General features: G+C 37.3%; 1 protein-coding gene across 1 annotated transcript; it reads right to left on the bottom strand.

The window, feature by feature from the left end:
- Positions 1 to 1,076: 1,076 nt before the first annotated feature.
- LOC135154164 (serine/threonine-protein kinase 4 homolog B-like) lies at positions 1,077 to 2,102 on the bottom strand. The gene has a single exon (XM_064099458.1). The coding sequence runs from the start codon at positions 2,100 to 2,102 to the stop codon at positions 1,077 to 1,079; it is 1,026 nt and encodes a 341-aa protein (XP_063955528.1).
- Between the last annotated feature and the right edge of the window lie 10,436 nt (positions 2,103 to 12,538).

Below are 12,538 nucleotides of genomic sequence, written 5' to 3' on the forward strand. Positions count from 1 at the left end.
TGAACCTCATGAAGTTCTTCCAGATGGAAAAAAAATCAAAATCGGTCAACAAATAAAGCATTTTTTGTGAATTTTGAAAAATGCGCATAAATTAGCATATTTAATGAATTTCAAAATTCTGTGTAGAAGTTTGGTGAACCTCATAAAGTTCTACAAGATGGAAGAAGAAAAAAGGTAAAAATCAGTCAACAATTAAAGAAAAAACATTTTATGTGAATTTTTGAAAATATTAATGAATTAATTTGCCATAAATTAGCATAAAAATTGTTCTAGTCAAAATGTCAAAATTCTGTGAAGAAAATTGGTGAACCTCATGAAGCTCTACCAGATGGAAGAAAATAAATCAAAATCGGTCAACAAATAAAGAAGAAGCATTTTATGTGAAATTTTAAAAATATGCATAAATTAATTTTGCATAAATTAGCATAAAAATTGTTCTAATTTTTTTTTCAAAATTCTGTGTAGAAGATTGGTGAAACTCATGAAGCTCTTCCAGATGGAAGGACAAAAATCAAAATCGATCAACAAATAAAGCATTTTTTGTGAATTTTGAAAAATGCACATAAATTAGCATATTTAATGAATTTCAAAATTCTGTGTAGAAGTTTTGAATCCCCCACCTAGTGCTATTTAAGCAAACAGAATCGAAATCGGACTTGAAATGGCGAAGTAGTAGCATTTTGAAATTGTGGACGGACGACAGACGACGGACACCACGCCACGGCATAAGCTCATCTTGCCCTTCGGGCCGGATGAGCTAAAAATTATAATTACTTTAGTAAGGTAATAACAAGTCTTCTTCATCAGGATTTCCTCATTACATATTGGTTGTTTTGATTTGCAATCTTAATTTTACACCTTGTCATAGTTTGGGATCATTCATTAATGCAGGACTTTCAATTTATTATGCACTTGAGACTTATGTAGAAGAGGGGCTTTTGGACATAACTTATTACCTCAAACATATATGCATGCAAGGAGTGACTCAATGAATTAAGTTTCCTTTCGGTGAACTCAAATCCCATGGTTGAATTTTACAGGCAAAAAGTAACTGACATGGGTAATACTAATACACCTTACCTTGGAATCACTTGTAACTGCTGGATTACGCTCTCCAGATCTGGCCTCCTGATTGGCTGAGTCAACACACATTTCTTGTAGGCAGAAAGGAGGGAACTCCATGATGTCTCCTGTTTCTCTTTGTATTTCACATCAGGCTTTGGATTCTCTAGTAGGATAGAACTCAATTTCCTTTTACCTGTTGCTTCCTTCAAGTTTTGCTCATATGGATGTTTCAGAGATGGGTTTATGATGGCAAACAGGGTCATGCCCAATGACCACACATCTGCTTTCATCAAGTCCTCCATTGTTGCTCCAATAGGGAGCATGTCACTATCTAGTCTTATTTCTGGAGCCATGAATGCTGGAGTACCTCGTCCAAGTCCTAAGGTGCGAGTCTGTAGAATGGTATTTGTGTGAAACATTTTGGAGCGAGACTCTCCAAAGTCACACAGTTTAATGAGGATTGGATCTGTTCTGTATATGGATTCAATTTCCTGCTTGTCATGGCTATGACAGTAGTGTTGGTTTGAAACCAAAATGTTGCCTGGTTTGAGGTCTCTGTGAGCTATGCCATTCTCATGAAGATATTTCAATCCCTCAGTCACTTTTTGTCCAACCAAGGGAAAGAAGTCAAAATAATCCACTGTATCAGTACGATCTAAAAGGTTTAAAAACTCTGACAGTGAAGATACAACATCCTTGGTTCCTAACACTTCAAAGTCAAATGCCATGTATTCCATCAGAATAGCACACTTCTCAGGGCATACTGCTTTTATGTCGATAAGATTGGGATGTGACAAGTGACTCATAATGTTCACTTCCTTCATGTAACATCTCCTATCTTCTTCTTGTTCACTGAGTAGTCTTTTCATTACAATGTCTTGTTTTTGGTATGTCACCTTGGAAACTTCACCAAATTGGCCTCTGCCAATCACATGAAGAGCATCTAACTCTTCCCATTTCACAACAGTAATGTTCTTGTCAAAAGCATAATGCTTTGACTTTGATGGTCCTGGTAGTTTGGGTAATTTGAAAGCCATTGTTGATAAAATCTGTTGGGTAAAAACAGAAAGAGATAAAGAAAATATTTATATTTTTAAACTCTCTTTTTTATAGGGACTTGCCACACCGCACGATTCGGCATGGCTTACACCCCACTGTCGGGTGCAGTGGAACTACATCACCTTTTCTCTTTGATCATGAGTAGTGAATAACCGATGAATGGTTAGGTGTTTTTCATCGCCATACTATGTACCTCGCCCCCCCCCCCCATAGCTGCCAAGGCGCTTCAGCCCGCATATCCCCAATGGAAATGGGCGTGTACAGTCAAAGAGCTGAGCTTGGCTGAGAGTGAAGCTTGGCAGTGGGAGTAGGCTTTTGTACTTTTTTTTTCAGAAATAAAAATATATATTTCTTTAGTTATTTATAATTCCTTTGACTTTGTGGTGTGGATGTTTGAGTCCCAGAATCATTACTTTGAGGTGGATTGGGGCTTGAGGCAATTTCCTTCAAGCTCCAAAAATGCTCAAAAAGTTCATGGTGTACATGTAGCTGTGTGGGCATGCCCGGCCGGGGGAAGCGATTTATATAAAATGGTTTTAGAAGGGGGCTTAGCATTAATCTTTTTTATATCATTTAAAATAAATTGATAAATTTCACTGTGCCCCTTTCCATTCCTTGTATTTCAATGGTTTATTTTCAGGGTTGGCATGTTTCAAACGGTGTCATTTAAAACGTGTTTTAAAACGAGTTTGAAAACACCTCGGTTTTTCTTCAAAAAAAATTTAAAACACTTCATAGACTTGTGTGTTGTAAATTTGCCTCCATGGATGTGATTTTAGATGAATTTTTTATTTTTATACTTTTATTTTTTAAGACTGATGTACCATATTATTTTCTTTTAACTTACTATTTAAATCTCTTTCTCAACAGTTACACCTCTCTTTTTCTCCTCTTTCTCTTCCCCCCCTATTCCCCCTTTATCTATTGCCTTGTCATGTTCCTTTCCTCCCTGTTCAATTGTGCACATAAATCCATATTAAGAATATTCTCATTTTAACAAAGTCACGTATCTGAGTGTTGTGCTCATTTTCTGGACAGGGAAAGAAACACTAATAAAATAAGCTCAAATACATGTAATTGTATTACTTGAATGAAATGGAAGTGTTGCACAAGCATATTTTACAAAGAAGACTGTAAAACTGACATCCTACTCTTGAGATACACATAAAAGCAGGTGAAACTTTGCGCTTTGTAATGATGAAGAAAAGTCCTAAACAGCATAAGATAATCAGCGAGCAAAACTTAAAGGACATGTCCTCTCAAGAAAAAGTGAAATTGAGTAAAAACAGAAAAATCCAGCAAGCATAATGCTGAAAATTTTATCAAAATCGGATGTACTAAAATAAGATCTACATAAAATAAGAAAGTTTCACTTAATTTCGCAAATTAATATGCCCTTCCTGGGCGGTATGCAAATGAGGGGACTGACATCACTCACTCACTATTTCTATGTATTTCATTATTTTCTCCTCATTGTCATGTGAAATAAAGTTTTATTCTTCCCTGAACATGTGAAACCTACCATTGGTTTAACATTTTTTGGTTCAGTCAAGTTGGCCATTATTGCTAAGTGTGTACAAATTGAAATATATTGTATTTTTTATTCAAACAATAAAAAACTAAATAATGAGGGATATATATAATCAACTCATTTGCATTTATCACAGAGTTGTGCATACATGTACAACTGTTATGAGAAAAATAAGCTAAACTTTAAATCCGATTTCGATTAAATTTTCAGCATTATGCTTGTTTGATGTTTCTCTATTGATTCAAATCAACATTTTTCTAGGGTGGACTTAACCTTTAATCCTAACATTGCAATCCCAGGGGACCTTGATGGCCCCCTCAAAATTTTCTATGATAAATCCATTAACCCGACAGGGCCACGCCATATCACTTCTGGGATGTATTCGGTTATGACATTACACACAAGTGCATGTCAGCCCCCAAATTGCTCAAAAACTTGATTTTATGTATAAAGCCAATGCAAATTCACGCCAAAATTTGTATCTGCATCATTATTTGTATTTTTGTTAATATTGAAAAATTATTGCTAATAATTTCCATTAAAAAAACAATTGAAAAAGTAAAAAAAAATGCACATATTTTCTTTTTAAGTTATTTAAAACAAACATTAAACATTTTATACTGATTTTTTTAATCTAATATGCTTTGATCAGATTTCCTCAATAAAAAAAACAGTTCAAAGGCTTTGTTTATATATTTAAACCCAAATTTGTATATCATTCATGCAAATTCAAATGAAATATTGATTTAATGAAATTTAATCTTTGAAACTTGATAGTCAATAGATTATGCCATTTTCTTCCATTGTGCAAATTCTTCCCCCCCCCCCCTAGATTGACAAGACTCAAAATACCCTGGGACTTACTAAAGTAAGTTGACATTTGGTAAGTTTATTCCTCATACATGTACATGTATGAGGAATAAACTTACAAAATGTCAACTTACTAGTGTTTTTTGGGGGGCATTCCATTTCCATGATTTAGTAATTTTGGGGTAAATATGAACTTTTCTGTTGGAAATTCAATACCAAAATTGTAGTCATCTCTTAATACTTTCTCCAAAAAAGTATTTGAAACATCAAGAGCTTAAATCATGCTGTATTAAGGATATAGTTTGATTGATTTACAGAAAATTGCATCATTCGTTGGGGGAAAAAACGTTTCAAAACAATTTAAAACATTTTAAAACAATAAAAAAAAAGGTTTGTTTAAAAAAAAAAAAAAAAAAAAGATTTTTATTACAACCCTGTTCATTTTTCAAAATGTAATTTCTTGGTCTAAAGGGTGGGCGTCAGGCTGCCAGGGTGGAATTCAGCCAGAATCTCCAATAAAAGTGGATGTGCACAGTCTGGGCTGAGAGAATGAAGCCTGGCCCTGCAGGCTGCAGTGCTTTGCTTTCTACTTTCTGTGAATCATTGTTTTTTTTTTTTTTTTTTAAGTATATAATTTTCTGTTTAATACTTGAGTAAGAGAACATATACACAGGGACTTGGGGCAATCCCAACCCAGCCTAATAAATGCTCAAAAGCATGGCCCTAAGAAGGACTGCCCCCCCCCCTCACAATTGTCAAAATCTTAATTTTTTTTACTGAAAATTTTCACAAGCACTAAAAGAGTGCGCTGAAGCTTTCAATATCACATTAAAAAGTGCAAAAGTACCTCAATGACAAGCTCGGCCGCTTCAATTGCTCCCTATTTCTACGGTAGTTTCTTTGTCTGTGTGCGGCCATGCTCAAAAGAGCCCACTAAATTCCAGATTCATAGCAATTTTATTGATTTATACACCCTTTCCTTTCATTATTTTTATTTCATTATCATCCAGTTACCCTTTTGTCTACTAGGGTAATTGATCAGTTCATCATGGTTACCAAATAATTTTATTAGCTTTATGATAAGTTTGTCCAATTCTTAGTTCTACAAGGGCCAATTGAGAAAAAGACAGACAGAAAGAAAAGTAGAAAAAGGTGGAAAAGTGGGATAAAGAAATGGATAACAAAAATGAAAAAAAAAAGGGAGAAGAAAAAGCAGAATTAAAGATTAAGAAACAGATCCCCCCCCCCCTCCGGCTCTCTTGCCCCACCCCCCCTCCCCCCCAAAAAAAAAGAAAAGGGGGGAAAGAGAGGGAAGAAGGAAGAAAAAAGACGTATGGGTGAGAACGGAACAGAATCAAAGATAGAGAAACAAATCTAATGGGGCCAGAGGGGCCTTCAGGGTTCCCAGCTTTTGTAGAAAACGAAATTCCCTGATATTTCCCTGTTGAAGTTTAAAATTTCAATGTAATAATTTCAACCCATTCCAATTTTCGCATGTTTTCTATTAAAGTTGTTGCATTTACGGTATTTTCAGTATAAAACGATAATGTAAAACTAATTAGTACCACCATAACCCTTCATTCAATGGATGTTGTTTTGATGAGCAACAAAATACAACAGAGTCTCACTGAATTTCCTTGCTTAGGACTTTTGGGCTCATCAAAATTCTCTGATTTTTCCCTCATTTGTTGCAATTATCCCTGATTTGATGTATTTTTTGATCAAATTACCTGATTTTCCCTGCCTGTAAAAAAGAATAATTTTCCCTGATGGGCTTGGAACACTGACCTTGCTCCCCCTCAACCACCACCAAAAAAAAAACAGACAGAAAACAAAAAATAAGAGGGGATAGGACAGATATAAAGATAGAGAACAGATCTTGGGGTTGGAGGATCACCCCCCCCCCTTTCAAAGAGAGAGATAGAGAGAAAAAAATGGAGGAAAAGGGGAAGGACAGAAATAGAAAGAACAGATCCAGGGGTTGGAGGGGCCTTGCCCCCCCCCCCCCAAAAAAAAAAGAGACAGAAAAGGAGAAGAAAAAGGAGAGGGTAGAGGGGGATTTTTTTTCTTTAATTAAATCCTTTCCTCTCTTCTCTTTTCTTCATTGTCTTCTTCCCCTCTCGCTCTCTTTTTTCTGGGGGGGGGGGTAGACATCTCTGCTCCTTGGAACAGTGAAAGTATGTTTCTGTCTTAACATTCTTTTTTCTTTTTCTTTTCTTCTTCCTTACCTTTTCCACTTGCGCCCCCACCTTTTCCCTAATTTTCTTATCCTTTTCTGTCTGGTTTCTTTTATTTATTGTTTTGGTGGGGGAAGGAGCAAGTCCCTCCAACTCAGGCAACTAGGGAAACACAAGCAAAAAATATATATAATTTAAACTAATAATTATTCATTTGGGCCATTATTGGTATTTGTTCATTCACAAATATTTGTAATTTTTTCCCCATATGTTTCCAAAATGCAAATTGAGCATTAGATTTTCAGTGTGTGTATTTGAAGTAATTTCCTGGTGTAATCTTCAAAGGTCCCAGGTGGTTTCATGCAAAATAAAATTCAGAAAAGATAATAGTCCTTTCACCATTTTCTAAATTGGATGAAATAATCATGGAGATGACAACCAAGATGAATTTGGTGGTGATGTTGATGATGGACTTGGTGATAATGATGCAGTGGTGGTCATAATGGTGGTGATGGTGATGAGGAAGTTGGCGGTTACGATATTAATGACATGACGGTGGTCATGATGATGGAGGTAGTCATAGAACATGTTGGAGATAATGGTCATGATGGTCATGATGATGATGATGAGCGATATCATCATCCCTCTCAACGTCTCTATCACTCGATTTATCTCGACATACTTCTCATCATCTACATCCTGATCCTCATCTCTATTCCCCCGGTCTATCCCTCTCATCACCTTCATCCGTCTCGTCTTCATTCCTCTTGTTCACTACTTATGATCAGAGAGAAAGGTGAAAAACTTCAACAAAATCGTGCATATACACCAAATTTTACATGAAGATATGGAGTTAGAGGAATACAAGAAAGTCCATATTCTGCGACAAAAGTGGTAATTTAGAGAGATATGATCACAAAATAAAGTCAACACAGCTAATATACACATGGACCCGTGTATGGGAATCGCCAGCTGTCGGAAAAGCGCCATAAATTACACCTTTTTTTTAACGAAAACAAAGTTATAGAGTCCATTAGATCTAGAAAGTGAAGAATAAACCATTAGACCATATCCCTAGAAAATTATTAGATCTAACGTTAGACTGGATCTAAATCTAGAGGCCTACCAGAAATTTAGAAATGACAGAAAATCAGAAGAAAAAAAAATCACATCTCACAAAGCGGCCGAGTTATCCCGAAGTCTGAGTTGTACGTCCGTGATTCGTACACCTGTAGACCTGGCTAACGTTAGACTGGTGGTAATTTTTAACCTAAAATGAATCAGACATTTGTCTATTAGATCTAAGTTAGGTCTATCTTCAGTATCAGAATTACGCGGATCCCTTAAGCAGAGTTGCAGTTGAAAAGCCTTTCCATAAATGGCATTTTTTTACACAAATAAGGCCCAACGTTAGGGGGCCTAGCCCTAGCAAGCCTCCTTATTTTAATGTTAGTCCTATAGATCTATGTAATAATGTAGATCCAATGTGAGTACTAGATTCTACTCTAGATCAAGAGTCTTACAGTTAGATATAGGCCCTAGGCTACTGTCTTGACTTCTCACTAATAGTAATACTGATAGCAATTTTTAGATCTAGAGATAGAGTCTAACGTTACATCCAACATAGCCCGCTATTGGACTTACATGTACGTTAGGGTCTAGACTGTAGGCATAGCCCTGACTAGATCTAGTCCCAACTTTTTAGGCATAGAAGTTAGAACATCTTGCTCTAACATTAGATCTAACAGTTAGACCTAACTTCCCAGGACCAAAATCCAGTTGAAACCAATTAGAGCAAAACCAATTGAAACCAGTTCGCCAAATGGTTTCAATAGGGAAATTGAAACTGATTCCAATTTCAACTAGTTGCCAATTGGTTCCAGTTAAAACCAATTTGGCAACTGGAACCAGTTGACAATCGGTTTCAATTGGTTCCAGTTGAAACCAATAAGCATTTTAAACACTTCTCTGAAACAAGTATGGTACTTGAAATACAAAAGAATTATATAGAATCTAGAATTTGTAAATGATGATGAATCACATATTATTAATCTGTGCACACTGGCAGATACTGGTTTCAATTGGAACCAGTTGGGTAACTGAAAATTTTCCAATTGGAGATTATTTCCAGTTACCAAACTGGTCCCAGCTTCATTTCCAGTTAGTTACCCAACTGGTTCCAGCTTTATTTCCGGTTTATCACCTTTCCAGTAAGACTAAGAGGTCACCTCCAGAGTCCAGACTCCAGTTACCCAATTGATTGGTTCCAGTTAGGATTTCCAGTTACCCAACTGGTTCCAGTTAGAACATATTTCCAGTTGTAAGTCATTTCCAGTTACCCAACTGGTTCTAATTAGGATATCCAGTTGCCCAAGGGGTTGGGCCTAGTTAGTATTTCCAGTTGGCATTGGCAACTCACTGCCTGGTGGATTCAAGTTTCAACTGGAAATTGTTATACCAGTATTCAAGTTAAAATACCAATTGATATACCAGTACCGGTTGGAAATCCAACTGGTGTCAATTGGATTTTGGTCCTGGGTTAGACCAAGTAGGCCCTAATTAATAATATAAAACACGTGCATAACTGCCACATGTGCACCGAACGCCCGCCATGTGCACCGAACCGAAAAGGGCGGCGCGCCACGAGGCCCTACTGTACCGGCCCGCAACGCAGTGCTTGGAGCTGGCAGCTAGGGGTACCGTAGTCCGTACCCTACTACCGGTATATGCAGGCAGGCAGGCAGGATCAGGAGTGTAGCGTCGAAGCACACTCCCTACCCTACCTAGGCCTAGCTCAGCTAAACTTCTGAAGCCATCGAATACCATATTCCATAATAAATCATTTATTTGGATCTATTTACCTGATTATATCAATGCTGAACTAGTATCACTGGATAATATGTGATGATTAATTGACCCATGGCAATCGTTAGTATTGTGTTCCTCTGGCTCTAACTCTTGTCTTGTCTCGTCTTGTCTTGTCAATTCTTACGGAAACGATCATGCAGCAGCGCAGTGCATGCAGTGCATGAGTGATCGTACACTGATCATGAATTGAATTGCACATACGGCCGGTGTACCGGCGGATCCTGCGCCTGGCAGATACTGTTCTAGGCACCAAATCCGCCAGCGGATCGTGTTCTACTCCGGCGGATTCAGTACCACTATAGCCTAATTTATAGCTATCTCTTGGGAAAATATCGTTCTTGCGCTATATCGCGATATCCTTCATTCACATACGTGACGTGGTACGAGAAAACTAGTCAAAAGCGGTAGATTTCATCAATTAAAACTTGCAGAAAAAGATATATTTATGGTATCTATGTGATATATAGGGGTGAAAAAATAAAATGCATAATCTGAAAGGGGAAAATAACCCATTTTCTTGTTACAACTCTATGAAATTACACCACTTCTAACACTACATGACGTCATGGTCTCGGTGCGAGGAAGGTGAAAGCAATTACAAGAAAGTATATTTCCGAAACCCGATAATTGGAGTTATTCTTAAGCAAAATATTCAGCTGAAAGCGATGACTGCATAAAACTTGCATTTCTGTTTTTAGTTTAAATTAATAGCTTTCGATTTGTCTGATTTGCCAATTAAATTTTGGGGTCTGGTCTGGGTCTTTAAATAGTTCACATTTCAACTGTCAATGTCTGCTGCAATACTAGTGGGCCTATACAAAGAATTTACCCCAATATATGATAATAATGCTTGTAATCAAATAACATGCATTTGTTAATTTATTTTATACCTATTAATTTATTGCAGTATGAAAAATCCTTCTTATCACAATTTTAGGGATAAATTGGGCACAATATGCATCAATTATGATTAATACAGGTATTAAATAAAAGCAAACAATGGCAGTTTCGATATTATTAAAATCAGTATTTTGTAATAAGTTTTCTAAAGGGAAGTATAAATAATGATTACTGCAAATGAAATTCTTGATTTACGAAATTCCAACGTATTACTATTATTTCCTCCACATTTTCTCGTATCTATTTTTTCTATTTTCTCTCCCTCCCCTTCCTCTTTCTATTTCTCCTTTTTGGTGCTATATTACCCACGCGTATACGCCCCAGATATATTCATAATGTGCCAGAAAGCCTACGAAACTGGAAAAGAAGCAAAAGGGCGAAATGGGCAGGGACAGAAAGAAAGGCGAAAAATAAAGAAATGAAAACCAGGAGGGGGTATAGTGAGAAACAAAAGATATAAAGGATAAATTATATTTTACTAAAGATCCCATATTGATCTTAAAATTAGACGACTGAGAGGTAAATTGGGGAGCACCAAACAGTACGTGGCGTATCTAACTTTTGTCAGGTTGAACTTCCGGTCCCCTTTAATTAATTCAAATTCCATAACATTGAAAAAAAGATTTTTTTTTTTATACATTAAAAATTATTCAAATTTATGTTTTCACTAAAAATTAGCATTCTACAAGCAATAGTAATGAGTTAACAGCAAAACATATTTTCATACTCTAATTTGCATCATTTATTTTGAAATATGATGATTTAACTTATTGAAATTTTTCTAAACATTTGTAGTTTCAAAAACCTATACAGGGGCCGCGGAAGCGGGGGGGGGGGGCTGGGGGGGCTTCAGCCCCCCCCCCCCCCTCCACTTTTTTCCAAAACCGTGTACATAAACGTAAAAATTACCATATGATTGTGATTTTCTGCATGGTCAGCCCCCACTCTTGCCTCAGTCCCCCCACTTTGAAAACCGTTCCGCGGCCCCTGCTATTGGCCTATATGGGGTGCAAATTTTCGCCAAACAGTCTGGCAAACTGACACTAAACATGGTGTGAAAAAGCACAGTTAAAGAGATCGATGCATACTGCGGACTGAAAATAGTATGAAAATTCACAAAACAAAATGATGAAAATTTCATCAAAATAAAATAATTATAAATAGCATAGTTTTGGTGTATATGCCAGGTGTATGTAATACATGAAATAACGAGACGTTATTTCTCCTATTAATCCTTATCCCCATCGAGCCCTTTGTCAAAAGCTGTATGGATCCGCCCCTGAATAAAAATTCACTAAAGGCGGACGAAAATTCCCCCCCCCCCCCATTGCGATCGACATTGCCAGAGCGGCGCATGCACGCGCTGCCGAGGTTGTATGTCCAAATCTATATTACACGTATAGTCAATAGAACCAAACCGCCGAGGAACCAAATCTGCAAACATCAAGCCGCGTCAAACCCGGCGGATATGGTTCCGATTAAAAACGATATCGGCCATTTAGAACGATATCTGCCGGCGGATACGGTATCCGCCGCTACACCGGCCAGGTATACACGCCACGCGGGTCGGTACCGTTCGCGTTTTACCGCCAAAAAAAAGTGTGCCTACGTATGTATGCGCATGCTTTCGATGAGTGCTTCACCCGGGGGGGGGGGGGGTGCACTCGACCAAAAAAGTGGTAGGGGTGTGCCGCGGGCGAGACAAAAAACGGGGGCCTTGGAGCGGGCTTATTGTAAAAAGGAGGGTCTGTACATAATTTGTTGTCATACATGCATACCTTTTGTTTAATCTTCATCTTTCTGGCCCAATCCTCTCTCTGTACTTTCTATATATATCTCCTTTTAATTACCCTTTCCTCTTACTCACTTTTTCTGTCTGTCTCCCTATGCCGTCTTTATTATCCGGGTGTCTGGAAAACGAAGATCGAAGACCGGGGACATGCGTTATGTGAATGGTAGTAAAATTGCAAATTAATGTCAGCCAAGTAGGAAAAACCAGTTCACAGAATGTAACTCTGGTAAATGGAACAACGGCATACTGGTCTAACTGGTCGAGTTCATTTTACTGGACCAGTTAAGAATTAAACTGGTCTGAAATTACTGGTACGTCTAGAGTATAACCTTTAAC

The sequence above is a fragment of the Lytechinus pictus genome, chromosome 5, assembly GCF_037042905.1.
Source record: "Lytechinus pictus isolate F3 Inbred chromosome 5, Lp3.0, whole genome shotgun sequence".
Classification (NCBI taxonomy): domain Eukaryota; kingdom Metazoa; phylum Echinodermata; class Echinoidea; order Temnopleuroida; family Toxopneustidae; genus Lytechinus; species Lytechinus pictus.